Source organism: Electrona antarctica (genome assembly GCF_951216825.1).
Source record: "Electrona antarctica genome assembly, contig: scaffold_407, whole genome shotgun sequence".
NCBI lineage: Eukaryota > Metazoa > Chordata > Actinopteri > Myctophiformes > Myctophidae > Electrona > Electrona antarctica.
In genome coordinates this window covers 12,328-28,748 of record NW_027637863.1, presented here as the reverse complement: position 1 = coordinate 28,748, position 16,421 = coordinate 12,328, and the positions used below count along the sequence as shown (strand labels likewise).

Below are 16,421 nucleotides of genomic sequence, written 5' to 3'. Positions count from 1 at the left end.
TGATCTCAATCTCATGGCAAAGGGTCTAAACAGCTCTCCACGGGTAGCACATTCAAAGTTAACATTTCCCCATGCTGTAACCAGCTGGTTGAATGTGTCATTACCCAGCAGAGAGTGTTAAGAGGGGCAGGGGCTGAAATCCCGAAAGAGGGCACTTTTGGACCAAGAAAAATAGCGAAAATAGCAGATCTACAAGCTCTCAACGCGTCGCAGCGCGACGCGTTGAGAGCTTGAAGATCAGCTATTTTCGGAGCACAACCCAGCACTCTTTAGCTAGTGGAGATGCGGTTGTACGACATGGATTTCTAAACAAATTTGTTCAACGCAAAATACTGTCTTCAGGCAAAGCAATTCTCCTGAATGCTGCCTTTCCGGCATGGCATGGAAAGGAGTGGCATTTGCATTTCTTTCGCCATAGGGAATGCTGCATTCGTGGTCTGGAAAAGGGAGTTGTTTTACAGACTAGGTAAAAGGGCAGGGGCTGAAGCCCCCTTTGATGTCTATGTGTGCACGTCGCTGCTTATACCCAGTAATAAAACAAATAGAATATACACGTCCAAAAAGACCAAAATGAACCCCAAAACATTCATACTAGACGATTTAAGTCTGAGAGTGTTACAATTGACACTGTGTAAATGTTACACTGCCACACTTACATTTACACTGCAGAGCATAATTATGAATATGCACCTCTTGACATTGTACAGTCAGACAGTATTGCCATACAGGCCATATCATGGACCTTAGGCTTGAATATATATTCAAAGATTTGTGCCGCATTTTCACGATTTTTCAAAAATACGATGAGCTTGTAGATCTGCTATTTTTCAATAGCTAAAGTATTACATAATGCTTAGTTAAAACACCAAAAGGGGTTCCCGCCCAGAATGGGTTAATAAAATAATAAATATTAAAATAATAAAATATATAGTCGGCATAAGTGGGTTCAGAATGATGCAGGTTCAATGATGAAGACATTATTATTGAGAAACATTCTGGTTTTTAAAATGTTATTTTTTACATTTTATTTCATTTAGACAGGAGAGTGTGATTAAATTGAGGGCAGTTACACAGCTTGTCATGCAGCAGCACAAGGTTCCACCTGGAATCAAACCGGTAGAACTACTGTCACTCTCCCCATCTCCGTCTCCTGTTTGAAACAGAAATCAAAGGTTAATTCACCTATTGAAATAAGGTTTCTTCAGGCCAATATATATATATTTTTTTCAAAGTCTGCACTTTGGCTATTTGAAAATAGCCGATCTACAAGCTCCACAAAGCTTGTAGAGCTTCTAATTTTGTTTCCTATTATTGGTATGCCCCAAAATAGGGACAACATGGTGAAAGTGGTGACTTTCTTTTCTTACCAGTGGTGGAAAGTAACTAAGTACTTTTACTTAAGTACTGTACTTAAGTACAATTTTGAGGTATTTGTACTTTACTTGAGTATTTCCAATTTCCAGTACTTTTACTTCTACTCCACTACATCTCAGAGCCAACATTTTTACTTTTATTCCACTACAATTATTTGAAAACTTTAGTTACTAGTTACTTTGGATATTTTAATTTTGATTAGATACATACATACAGTAATCACTTCAACCCCATACATTTCAGCCGTTTGAAAATAGCAGATCTACAAGCTCACAATGCGTCGCAATGCGACACATTGTGAGCTTGTAGATCTGCTATTTTTAATAGATTTTGTACACATTTTGAACTTGTGAAATGGGACATTCTGCAATATGAATACTTTTGGTACTTTTTCCACCACTGTTTCTTACTTTTTTTTATTGCCCAGACAGCAGCTAGGTGTGTTTAGCACCTCAGCAGTACAGCCTGTTGAGTCGGAGGATGTCAGCGCGGCTCATCTCAGAGGCGGTGCCAAACTCTACAGTGGGGTCGGGGTAGGCCTCCAGGGTGGGGTGACCGTTACCAGAGAAGGCATACCTGGAAACCACACATCGTACTAAAGCAGGGGGTGGGCAACTTTGACAATGGAGAGGGCCACTATATTTCCAGAGGGCCACATTGCATATTACTGTCGTAGCAAAAATAGCTGATCTACAAGCTCAAAACGTGTCGCAGTACAAATACATTGAAAACAGAAAAAAACAGAAAATGTATTTCAAACAAATGCATGATTAAAACGTTATTTTCTCCTGAAAAGCAACTAGGAGTCGGTGAATAAATTCATCCTCATCATATCATTTACAGGACTTATGACATTTACATCGTTATTGTTTCCAGAGTCAAATATCACTTTTTTTGTTACAGTAAGTATAGCCATCGAAGTAAAGCATAGCCATTTTGAAACCTACTGGTGGTATTGCATAACAGAGCCATAGTCATAGAGTTAAACCTACTGGTGGTATTGCATAACAGAGCCATAGTCATAGAGTTAAACCTACTGGTGGTATTGCATAACAGAGCCATAGTCATAGAGTTAAACCTACTGGTGGTATTGCATAACAGAGCCATAGTCATAGAGTTAAACCTACTGGTGGTATTGCACAACAGAGCCATAGTCATAGAGTTAAACCTACTGGTGGTATTGCATAACAGAGCCATAGTCATAGAGTTAAACCTACTGGTGGTATTGCATAACAGAGCCATAGTCATAGAGTTAAACCTACTGGTGGTATTGCATAACAGAGCCATAGTCATAGAGTTAAACCTACTGGTGGTATTGCATAACAGAGCCATAGTCATAGAGTTAAACCTACTGGTGGTATTGCATAACAGAGCCATAGTCATAGAGTTAAACCTACTGGTGGTATTGCATAACAGAGCCATAGTCATAGAGTTAAACCTACTGGTGGTATTGCATAACAGAGCCATAGTCATAGAGTTAAACCTACTGGTGGTATTGCATAACAGAGCCATAGTCATAGGGAGTGAAACCTACTGGTGGTATTGCATAACAGAGCCATAGTCATAGGGAGTGCCTTGGGTCAGAGTGTGGATCATGTCAAAGTTGTGCGCCTGTTCTGAAAACAAATCAGACAGAAATAACATTGTATTAATTAAAGCTGTTGCACATTTCCAGGGCAATGTATATGGCTAACGTTTAGTATTGATACAGTACATTATACCTGTTGTGGAGATCAAACCTGAGACCTTTCAATTATTCTTGTCCACCCATTTTCACGTTCAATAATTATTATGATGATGACCTACTCTAATGTATGGGTATCGACTTGAGTAACATACATGCTGCATTATAGTAGCCTGGCTAATAAGCCAGACTCAAATCACACTGTCGTGTGGTATTTGAGTCTGGAGATGCTGTGTATGGATCTTGTTTCCCGGGGGGCGGGTTCAAACATTTTCTCTTTGACGCAATTGGTCAGAGCTACTGTCAGTCAAAGGTCTCAAGCATTGAACGTCACTGTACCAAAGCCCGCCCATATTGCATACCGTGTCCCGATTGGCCACACCCGTTCTCTGGTGTAGGAAATGGGCGTACAATTGAGCCTCTCCAGACCGTAATCCGCCGGCAGGCAATTTTTTTTTTGCCAATGGCTGATTCGGTCTGGCTTATTAGCCAGGCTAGCATTATAGAGCGTCGCAGTTGACGAGCGAGGGCACCAGAAAATCATTTCCCATTCATTTTCCCATGTGACGTTTCAGAAAGTATTTATTTAAAGACCTTTAAGCCAACTCGGATGGTGACAAATCATGACAATAAACAACGTTTTTTGGGCCGAACAAATAAATAGAAAGAAGAAAAAAAAGGGCAGTGTACAACACTTTTATTTTAATTTTTTTCCTCTTTATAATTATTTGTCCGGCCCAATTTTTTTTGTTTATTGTCATGATTTGTCATCATCCGAGTTGGCTTTGTCCGTCTTTGTCTGTCTAAATAAATACTTTTTGAAACGTCTATGGGAAAATTAATGGGAAATTCTCTTCTGGTGCCCTCGCTGTTCTGAAAGGGGGCGGGACTGCAACGTTCTATGACAGCGGGGATCTACATCCTTCTTGCAATAAATTGTGCGTGTGTGTGTGTGTGCGTGTGTGTGTGTGTGTGTGTGTGTGTGTGTGTGTGTGTGTGTGTGTGTGTGTGTGTGTGTGTGTGTGCGCGCGTGCGTGTGCACGTGTGTGTGTGTGTGTGTGTGTGTGTGTGTGTGTGTGTGTGTGTGTGTGTGTGTGTGTGTGTGTGTGTGTGTGTGTGTGTGTGTGTTAGTTAGTTAGTTAGTTAGTTTATTTATGTCAGTCATGTTTAAACAATACAGTTGAACATTCAGAATGAGGGTTACAAAGTTACAGTTTGACTAAAAAGGTTTGGGCTGAAGCCGAAGCTTATTATGCCCACCTTATTAATGTGAGTGTGTGTCTGTGTGTGTGTGCGTGCGCGTGCGTGCGCGTGTGTATGTGTGCGCGTGCGTGCGTGCGTGTGCTGTGTGCATGTACGGCATGGACACTGTACTCACTGTACCGTACACAGGGAACTTCATGCAGGCCCATACATACCTGGATCGACATTCTCAAAGAGAACACGCATGTACTGGTCGCGGTCGTCCCGTTTCTGCTCGTGATGGAAGCCCAGCGCGTGGAGCAGCTCGTGCTGCACCGTGTTGTGGTAGACGCACCCGGAACGCGACAGGGACAGATCCTGGGCGTTGCCATAGCGACCGATCCAAGACCAGCATCTGGGACACCATTAAAATGAACATTAATTTAGGCCTGACGTCAAAATAAAATAAAAAGTCTTCTGAAAGAATATATTATATTCAAAGATTTGTGCCGCATTTTCAAGATTTTTCAAAAATAGCAGACCTACAAGCTCGTAGCGCGCCACCGAGTGGCGCGCTACGAGCTTGTAGATCTGCTATTTTTTAATAGCTAAAGTATAACATGATGCTTAGTTAACGAGTCGAGACAGATGTGCCGTTCCAACCTCTTCACGCTTCCCTGATCTTTCCCACCAGCATGGTCACTTTGTTAAAACAATTACATTTACAAGTCAGTTCTCAATATTTCACGGAACACAGTTGCTCAGCTTAACATGAATACTTTAGGTTAATGTATGGTATTTTTTGCAATGTAGCATACTGTAAATTCATGTAAATCATGTCCCACATACCACTGAGTGACGGTATCTTCAGTCTTAATTATATGAACTATGTCTGTCCGTACCCATTGAGTACCTGGATGTTGGGCTTTCACTTCTAGTGATTTTTACTAGTTGACTAGTTGCCTAGTTTACTAGTCGACTAGTCGTTTAACTACGGTACCTTTTATGTAAAATAAAAGAAATAAATATATATATACACCGTATATATTTAAAAACGGTACATTGGTGACTATAATATAGCATTCTAGCTGATCTTGAGGCCTACAAAAACGAAAAAAAAACAACAACAAAAACACTTTTCCCCCCTTTCTTATCAACTAGTACCAACAAGGTCAACTAGTGGATTCACTAGTCGACTAGTTGAATAGTCGACTAGTGCTTTAAAGCACTTCAGACAGATTTTAGAACTATGTAATAACGTACCCATTGAGTGACTGGATGTTCAGACAGATTCTAGAACTATGTAATAATAACGTACCCATTGAGTGACTGGATGTTCAGACAGATTCTAGAACTATGTAATAATAACATACCCATTGAGTGACTGGATGTTCAGACAGATTCTAGAACTATGTAATAATAACGTACCCATTGAGTGACTGGATGTTCAGACAGATTCTAGAACTATGTAATAATAACGTACCCATTGAGTGACTGGATGTTCAGACAGATTCTAGAACTATGTAATAATAACGTACCCATTGAGTGACTGGATGTTCAGACAGATTCTAGAACTATGTAATAATAACGTACCCATTGAGTGACTGGATGTTCAGATAGTCTTTCTGAGAGGTGCGTTTGACGAAGCGGATGCAGGAGACCTCGTGGAAGGACTGCAGGCCGTGTGCGATGATGGACGCCTCGCGGCCGGCTGCAAGTACAAAGGAATGGAAATATATGGTACTTTTAGAACGGTTGCAAAACCACTCATTTGGAGATGCAATCGGCCACATGGCCACTGGCATCGGTGTGAATGCCATCTTATTCGCAGATTATACCGATGGCAGTCAACATGTATTTGGCCGCCGACCACCATCTCAAAATATGTTGTTCCAGAGGGACCCCCAGAAGCACAGATATGAGTTAAAAACGTCCGCTGGGAAAGAATATAATATATTCAAAGATTTGTGCCACATTTTCGTGATTTTCCTGAACTAACAGATCTGCAAAATCGTACCACGGCACTCGGTGCCGCAGTATGAGCTTGTATATCTGCTATTTTTCAATAGATAATTTTAAATAATGGTTAAAGTGGTTAAACGCTAAAGTGACACAGATGTGTTCCAGGTCTTAATGGGTGAAATGAACACAGAATGGTGGTCCTTGAAAAGATTATCATATAATATATAATAATCTGTATGTAATATAATAATGGAGAGCCAATGTCAGTGGAGTTAGGAGGTCTTTTCTGTCATTGATAAGAACTATCTTGACAGAGAAAACCACCTAACTCCACTTGAGCTGTATTCGGGTAAAGTGGTGATATATAATGACACATGATGCAAGTATCTGATAATATACAATGTCACAATACCAACTTTGATGAGGCATGTTTCTTTGTTTCAAAAATATAAGGTTTTCTTCAATTTCTGAAAAATGTAAAATTTGTTTTTCCATTTCCTGAAAAATGGAGATTTTGGAGTTAAGAGGTTTCCTCCCGACAGCAGAGATATTTTTTTTTAGAATCACTGCATTAAAATGTATGAATAATGTGTAGTCGTTGCTACAGTTGGGTGCCACCGATATTGTCCCTTATCATTTGACCCATTTAGGCCTGACCTCAACATTTTAAAAAATCCTTCTAAATCCTCCAGTTTTCTGAAATAAATATTTTCACGATTTTTCAAAAATAGCAGACCTACAAGCTCATAGCGCGCCACTCGGTGGCGCGCTATGAGCTTGTAGATCTGCTATTTTTCAATAGCTAAATTATAACATAGTTTAAAACACCAAAAGGGGTTCCCGCCCAAAATGGGTTAACTGTCCTTTTGCGCAGATCACACAAACCTCAGCAAAAAGAAAAGGACAATATCGATGGCCTCCAACTGTATACTTACAGAACAGTCTAGAAACGACGTAAGGCACGTAGACCTTGCCGTCGCCGGACTTGGGCCACATGCAGCCTCTGGAAGTGCACGGATCAGCGTTCCTCTCAGCCTCAGAGGCATAGGCAACGTCATCCTCCAGATATGGATCACCAGGACCGCGGACTGGCACAGAAAAATCACAAGAGCATTCATTCCACATGAGTATAGCTTTTAATTGCATTTCTGTTCTGACAAGCTTTGGTCATGTTCAGGTTTTATGTTTAGCATTATGCTTAGATGTCATTTTATACTGCTGCGTTAGTTGCACTCCCCATTTAGGCCTGACGTCGAAATAAAAAAAAAATTCTTCAAAATCTTGACAGTTTGTTTCTGTGTCAGTGGTGCTCAATATTTCATGTCAAGGACCCCAAAAATTATATGTAATATGCCTCCGCCCCCCCATCTGAAAATATGTTGTTCCAGGGACTTCCCCAGAAGCAAAGATTTGAGTTAAAATGTTCACTCTAATATATATTCAAAGATTTGAGGCACATTTTCACGATTTTTCAAAAATAGTAGATCTACAAGTTCATAGTGCGGCACTTGGTGCCGCGCTATGAGCTTGTAGATCTGCTTTTTTTCAACAGCTAAAGTATAACATAATGCTTTAAAACACCAAAAGGGGTTCCCGCCCAAAATGGATTAAGCCCGAACCACATGAACCACATTCATTGGTGTGTCGGCCTCAAAACAGTTTTGTAGCAAGGAGTTGCAACTGGTGTGGTTTGGGCGTTAAAACTGCATTTGAGATGTGATTCCCAGTGAAAATAATTCATCTGACCTGGATAGAAAAATCACAAATACATTTCAACAGAATGTTTGCTTTGTTGGTTTAACTGTAAAATGTCTTTACCAATATTCCTGTTGGCTCTCTCAATCCGCTCAGAGACAGTCAGCCCCTTGGGACCTACAAATAATTATACATGATATAATCTTTAATATAGATGATGTATTTTATAGATAATAAACAGAAAAACACAGTAGCGGTTTTGTAATTGCATAATTATGGTCTATCCCCGTTACAATGCCCTATAGACCCCTGGGAGATGGAGTCTGTCCCCGTTACAATGCCCTATAGACCCCTGGGAGATGGAGTCTGTCCCCGTTACAATGCCCTATAGACCCCTGGGAGATGGAGTCTATCCCGTTACAATGCCCTATAGACCCCTGGGAGATGGAGTCTGTCCCCGTTACAATGCCCTATAGACCCCTGGGAGATGGAGTCTGTCCCCGTTACAATGCCCTATAGACCCCTGGGAGATGGAGTCTATCCCGTTACAATGCACTATAAACCCCTGGGAGATGGAGTCTATCCCCGTTACAATGCACTATAGACCCCTGGGAGATGGAGTCTATCCCCGTTACAATGCACTATAGACCCCTGGGAGATGGAGTCTATCCCTGCTACAATGCACTATAGACCCCTGGGAGATGGAGCCTGTCCCTGTTACAATGCCCTATAGACCCCTGGGAGATGGAGTCTGTCCCCGTTACAATGCACTATAGACCCCTGGGAGATGGAGTCTGTCCCCGTTACAATGCCCTATAGACCCATGGGAGATGGATTCTGTCCCCGTTACAATGCACTATAGACCCCTGGGAAATGGAGTCTGTCCCCGTTACCGTTACAATGCCCTATAGACCCCTGGGAGATGGAGTCTATCCCCGTTACCGTTACAATGCCCTATAGACCCCTGGGAGATGGAGTCTGTCCCCGTTACAATGCCCTATAGACCCCTGGGAGATGGAGTCTGTCCCCGTTACAATGCGCTATAGACCCCTGGGAGATGGAGTCTGTCCCCGTTACAATGCCCTATAGACCCCTGGGAGATGGAGTCTGTCCCCGTTACAATGCACTATAGACCCCTGGGAGATGGAGTCTGTCCCCGTTACAATGCCCTATAGACCCCTGGGAGATGGAGTCTGTCCCCGTTACAATGCCCTATAGACCCCTGGGAGATGGAGTCTGTCCCCGTTACAATGCGCTATAGACCACTGGGAGATGGAGTCTGTCCCCGTTACAATGCCCTATAGACCCCTGGGAGATGGAGTCTGTCCCCGTTACAATGCACTATAGACCCCTGGGAGATGGAGTCTGTCCCCGTTACAATGCCCTATAGACCCCTGGGAGATGGAGTCTGTCCCCGTTACAATGCCCTATAGACCCCTGGGAGATGGAGTCTGTCCCCGTTACAATGCACTATAGACCCCTGGGAGATGGAGTCTATCCCCGTTACAATGCACTATAGACCCCTGGGAGATGGAGTCTATCCCCGTTACAATGCACTATAGACCCCTGGGAGATGGAGTCTGTCCCCGTTACAATGCAATATAGACCCCTGGGAGATGGAGTCTGTCCCCGTTACAATGCACTATAGACCCCTGGGAGATGGAGTCTGTCCCGTTACAATGCCCTATAGACCCCTGGGAGATGGAGTCTATCCCCGTTACAATGCACTATAGACCCCTGGGAGATGGAGTCTATCCCTGTTACAATGCACTATAGACCCCTGTGAGATGGAGTCTATCCCCGTTACAATGCGCTATAGACCCCTGGGAGATGGAGTCTGTCCCCGTTACAATGCCCTATAGACCCCTGGGAGATGGAGTCTATCCCCGTTACAATGCACTATAGACCCCTGGGAGATGGAGTCTATCCTTGTTACAATGCACTATAGACCCCTGTGAGATGGAGTCTATCCCCGTTACAATGCGCTATAGACCCCTGGGAGATGGAGTCTGTCCCCGTTACAATGCCCTATAGACCCCTGGGAGATGGAGTCTATCCCCGTTACAATGCCCTATAGACTCCTGGGAGATGGAGTCTGTCCCCGTTACAATGCGCTATAGACACCTGGGAGATGGAGTCTGTCCCCGTTACAATGCCCTATAGACCCCTGGGAGATGGAGTCTATCCCCGTTACAATGCCCTATAGACCCCTGGGAGATGGAGTCTGTCCCCGTTACAATGCCCTATAGACCCCTGGGAGATGGAGTCTATCCCCGTTACAATGCCCTATAGACCCCAGGGAGATGGAGTCTATCCCCGTTACAATGCACTATAGACCCCTGGGAGATGGAGTCTGTCCCCGTTACAATGCCCTATAGACCCCTGGGAGATGGAGTCTGTCCCCGCTACAATGCCCTATAGACCCCTGGGAGATGGAGTCTATCCCCGTTACAATGCCCTATAGACCCCTGGGAGATGGAGTCTGTCCCCGCTACAATGCCCTATAGACCCCTGGGAGATGGAGTCTATCCCCGTTACAATGCCCTATAGACCCCTGGGAGATGGAGTCTATCCCCGTTACAATGCCCTATAGACCCCTGGGAGATGGAGTCTATCCCCGTTACAATGCCCTATAGACCCCTGGGAGATGGAGTCTATCCCCGTTACAATTCCCTATAGACCCCTGGGAGATGGAGTCTATCTCCGTTACAATGCACTATAGACCCCTAGGAGATGGAGTCTGTCCCCGTTACAATGCACTATAGACCCCTGGGAGATGGAGTCTGTCCCCGTTACAATGCACTATAGACCCCTGGGAGATGGAGTCTGTCCCCGTTACAATGCACTATAGACCCCTGGGAGATGGAGTCTGTCCCCGTTACAATGCACTATAGACCCCTGGGAGATGGAGTCTATCCCCGTTACAATGCACTATAGACCCCTGGGAGATGGAGTCTGTCCCCGTTACAATGCAATATAGACCCCTGGGAGATGGAGTCTGTCCCCGTTACAATGCACTATAGACCCCTGGGAGATGGAGTCTGTCCCGTTACAATGCCCTATAGACCCCTGGGAGATGGAGTCTATCCCCGTTACAATGCACTATAGACCCCTGGGAGATGGAGTCTATCCCTGTTACAATGCACTATAGACCCCTGTGAGATGGAGTCTATCCCCGTTACAATGCGCTATAGACCCCTGGGAGATGGAGTCTGTCCCCGTTACAATGCCCTATAGACCCCTGGGAGATGGAGTCTATCCCCGTTACAATGCACTATAGACCCCTGGGAGATGGAGTCTATCCTTGTTACAATGCACTATAGACCCCTAGGAGATGGAGTCTATCCTTGTTACAATGCCCTATAGACCCCTGGGAGATGGAGTCTATCCCCGTTACAATGCCCTATAGACTCCTGGGAGATGGAGTCTGTCCCCGTTACAATGCGCTATAGACACCTGGGAGATGGAGTCTGTCCCCGTTACAATGCCCTATAGACCCCTGGGAGATGGAGTCTATCCCCGTTACAATGCCCTATAGACCCCAGGGAGATGGAGTCTATCCCCGTTACAATGCACTATAGACCCCTGGGAGATGGAGTCTGTCCCCGTTACAATGCCCTATAGACCCCTGGGAGATGGAGTCTGTCCCCGCTACAATGCCCTATAGACCCCTGGGAGATGGAGTCTATCCCCGTTACAATGCCCTATAGACCCCTGGGAGATGGAGTCTGTCCCCGCTACAATGCCCTATAGACCCCTGGGAGATGGAGTCTATCCCCGTTACAATGCCCTATAGACCCCTGGGAGATGGAGTCTATCCCCGTTACAATGCACTATAGACCCCTGGGAGATGGAGTCTATCTCCGTTACAATGCACTATAGACCCCTGGGAGATGGAGTCTGTCCCCGTTACAATGCACTATAGACCCCTGGGAGATGGAGTCTGTCCCCGTTACAATGCACTATAGACCCCTGGGAGATGGAGTCTGTCCCCGTTACAATGCACTATAGACCCCTGGGAGATGGAGTCTGTCCCCGTTACAATGCACTATAGACCCCTGGGAGATGGAGTCTGTCCCCGTTACAATGCACTATAGACCCCTGGGAGATGGAGTCTATCCCCGTTACAATGCACTATAGACCCCTGGGAGATGGAGTCTATCCCCGTTACAATGCACTATAGACCCCTGGGAGATGGAGTCTATCCCCGTTACAATGCACTATAGACCCCTGGGAGATGGAGTCTATCCTCGTTACAATGCACTATAGACCCCTGGGAGATGGAGTCTGTCCCCGTTACAATGCACTATAGACCCCTGGGAGATGGAGTCTGTCCCCGTTACAATGCCCTATAGACCCCTGGGAGATGGAGTCTGTCCCCATTACAATGCACTATAGACCCCTGGGAGATGGAGTCTATCCCTGTTACAATGCACTATAGACCCCTGGGAGATGGAGTCTATCCCCGTTACAATGCACTATAGACCCCTGGGAGATGGAGTCTATCCCCGTTACAATGCACTATAGACCCCTGGGAGATGGAGTCTATCCCCGTTACAATGCACTATAGACCCCTGGGAGATGGAGTCTATCCCCGTTACAATGCACTATAGACCCCTGGGAGATGGAGTCTATCCCCGTTACAATGCACTATAGACCCCTGGGAGATGGAGTCTATCCTCGTTACAATGCACTATAGACCCCTGGGAGATGGAGTCTGTCCCCGTTACAATGCCCTATAGACCCCTGGGAGATGGAGTCTATCCCCGTTACAATGCACTATAGACCCCTGGGAGATGGAGTCTATCCCCGTTACAATGCCCTATAGACTCCTGGGAGATGGAGTCTATCCCCGTTACAATGCACTATAGACCCCTGGGAGATGGAGTCTATCCCCGTTACAATGCCCTATAGACCCCTGGGAGATGGAGTCTATCCCCGTTACAATGCACTATAGACCCCTGGGAGATGGAGTCTATCCCCGTTACAATGCCCTATAGACTCCTGGGAGATGGAGTCTATCCCCGTTACAATGCGCTACACCAAGTATTTACAATATATGGGAGGAAAAAAAACACTTGAACTTACATGAGTGGGAGTTCACCAGATGTCATAGTAGACGCATAAGGAAACAAATAGGTCAGTTAGAATAAATAAACAAGCAACTAGTTTGAACGGCATCTATTTCCTAATCCTAGAATAAACAGCCATTAGGGGTTCATTGATTTGATTAATTGATGTACATTTCTAATGAGCTACAGTATAGATTCACCAAAATGTGAAAGATTGTCCCATGTGATATTTTTTAATAAATGTTTTATTTCATCATAATTTTGTGGTGTAGTGTCTTGCCATTATTTGTCGTATATTGAGTGTCCAGGAAGCACTTTTTACCCTGTTGCATAAATGATTGGAGAGGCCAGGCGTGTCCTTATTTCTGTATCATTTTATTAAGGACAAAGCTTAGTTACCCAAATTCATAATCAGTCAACTCCAGAGCCATCCTAGAGCAGTCCCATCAAGCTGTCCCCGAGGCTCTGTAATATACGACATGGTTTAAATTGAAAAAATGATGATGAAATAAAACGTCAGCAAGGGCATGCGTCAGCCGGTCCCAACTGGTTCTCAACGCCAAATCAAATGGGTTCAGATCTGAGCCAAGTCTCCTTGAGGAGGCGCGTCTGAAGCCTGTCCTGGACGGGGTATCCGGGCGTAAAAAACTATTCTGTTTGAATTGAGGTGTCTATTAATTAATCAATTAGGCCTGACCTCAACATTTTAAAAATAATATTCTAAATCCTCCAGTTTTCTGAAATAAATATTTTCACGATTTTTCAAAAAACTGTTTTTTGTTTTTTTTGTTTATCACATTTATATAAGTTTTTTTATTATGTATTGTTACCTGTCACTATTATTTTTTTCACTTTATATCACTTAATTACTCATTATCTGTCAATGATATTCTGAAGTTATGTCATATACAAAATGCCTAATAAAAACAGTATTAAAATTTAAAAAAGCGTTCGCTGTGGAAGAATATATATTCAATTTGCACACATTTTCACGATTTGTCAAACATAGCAGACCTACAAGCTCATAGCGCGCCACTCGGTGGCGCGCTATGAGCTTGTAGATCTGCTATTTTTCAATAGCTAAATTATAACATAATGTTTAAAACACCAAAAGGGGTTCCCGCCCAGAATGGGTTATCCACTGTCACACAGGCGTCCCTACTCCCTACTGTATGTTGTGTGGGCATATCAATCTGCCATTTTCACTATTTTTTTGAAATGTGGGAAAGTATAAAACAGGGCTTAAGTGGCTAAACAATTATGAAATTAATAATTAGTTGCAGCACTAGTGGTGGAAAGTAACTAAGTACATGTACCTAAGTAAGTACTGTACTTAAGTACAATTTTTAAGTTGGATCGCCGCCTTTTTTTCTAGTATTCCAGTCCCACGGACCTTTGTAGCACCAGTCCACTTTATTTTTTACTTTTATTGCACCTCCATTGAGCACCTGGTTGACTCTGTCTTTGTTGCTGTACAATTTTGAGGTATTGGTACTTTACTTGAGTATTTCCCGATTTCCAGCACTTTTGCTTCTGCTCCACTACATTTTGATTATTATTACAAAAAAACAAAACATACAGTTACCACTTCAGCCCTATATAAATTTCATTTTCAAAATATTTGTAGACATTCTGCATAATTGGTACTTTAAGTAAATTTTTTGAGGCCAGTACTTTTGTACTTTTACTCAAGTACATTTTGAATTCCAGACCTTTACAGTATTGATACTTTTACTTTAAGTAAAGTTAAACATTTGAGTAGTTTTTCCACCACTGCATTAAAGCCACACTCACCTCTTCTTGGGCCCAGGTGGAGACTACAAGCAGAACCACAAGTCCCAGCATGCACTTCAACACAGCCATGACGTTAACCAATATCCTGCAGCAATACCATAAATGACCAACAACATATTATCTCACCTACAGCAGTGTTGTTTTTGTCGACTAAAACTAAAATGTTCGTCGACTACCTTTTTTCACTGACGAAAACTAAATGGAAAATAAATGAAAACTAAGCCATGCCGACTAATACTAAGACTAAATATACTGATAATTTCGTCAATTTAAAAAAAATAAAACTAGTGGACAAGAGATCCAGTATGTAATTTTACATTTGGTTGCAAGCTCACAACGCGTCGCGCTGCGACGCGTTGTGAGCTTGTAGATCTGCTATTTTCAGCAAGTGTAAAATCAGTCATTACAACGGCATAAAGGCCCGCCAAAACACATTTTAGTCGACTAAATCAACTGTATAGATTTAGTCGACTAAAATCTCATGATATTTTGTCGACTAAAACTAGACTAACACTAAGACATTCCAGGTGACTAAATTGTGACTAAAAGTAAATGAAAACTATTCAAGAGTCTATGACTAAAACAACACAGTTACAGCACCAACAAGGAGACATTAAAAGACTTACCGTATGTTTAAAGTTATAGTTACTGTTCACCTGTCCTGAATGGAAGGAAAGAAGCAAGTTCGGTACCGTTATGTCCTGTTATATATAGTAGGACGATGGGGTACTGGGACATTTTCCTTTTTTTGGGATAATGAGGTCATCGAGATGAGAGACGGAAAACAAATAAGAGCGGAAAAAACATCCAATCACCAGATAAGAATATTTCACCTTGATGCCACACTGTGTATTCCCATATACTGTAAAGTTAAAAACAATTCCGTGTGAAGGCATGCTCTCAGGGCAGCTGCTTGACTGAGATAATTTGTATTCAACGAGTGGGAAGCACGCCCCCTCCAGTCTGCTCTCTCAAGGTGCCACTGTGTAAGGCACTTAAAACGATTACACTATAGTCTTCAAGCCATTTTCGATAACCGTCAAACCATGAACGACATACTATACCGTAGTATGTAGTCGAAAAGGACGATTTTCATAATTTCTACGCACACACACACACACACACACACACACACACACACACACACACACACACACACACACACACACACACACACACACACACACACACACACACACACACACACACACACACACACACACACAATTTTCGATAATCGTTCTGGGCGGGAACCCCTTTTGGTATTTCAAGTATTGAAAAATAGCAGATCTACAAGCTCATAGCGCGAGTGCCGCGCTACGCAGCGCGACGCGTTGCGAGTGTAAAATCAGTCATTACGACGGCATCAAGGCCCGCCAAAATACATTTCAGTCGACTAAATCGACTGTAGATTTAGTGGACTAAAATCGTATTATAATTAGTCGACTAAAACTAGACTAACACTAAAACATTCCACGTGACTAAAATGTGACTAAAACGAAATGAGAACTATTCAAGAGACTTATGACTAAAACTAAAACGAAAATTTGATGCCAAAAAACAACACTGCCTTCAATGAAAAGAAAAGTATAGTGGTGTGCGAGTTAGAAAAGAAACCAACTAAAACAAACAAAAGAAATGTGATTATGAATGAATTG

General features: G+C 43.2%; 1 protein-coding gene across 1 annotated transcript; it reads right to left on the bottom strand.

Annotated features, from left to right (window-relative positions):
• Positions 1-1,826: 1,826 nt before the first annotated feature.
• LOC306918601 (hatching enzyme 1.2-like) lies at positions 1,827-14,845 on the bottom strand (the record flags this gene model as incomplete). Its single annotated transcript, XM_079531493.1, has 7 exons — positions 14,764-14,845; positions 8,021-8,066; positions 7,138-7,290; positions 5,834-5,951; positions 4,477-4,655; positions 2,909-2,990; positions 1,827-1,950 (listed from the first exon to the last, which is right to left on the bottom strand). The coding sequence occupies exons 1-7, from the start codon at positions 14,830-14,832 to the stop codon at positions 1,827-1,829; spliced, it is 771 nt and encodes a 256-aa protein (XP_079387619.1). The 5' UTR covers positions 14,833-14,845.
• Positions 14,846-16,421: the final 1,576 nt, after the last annotated feature.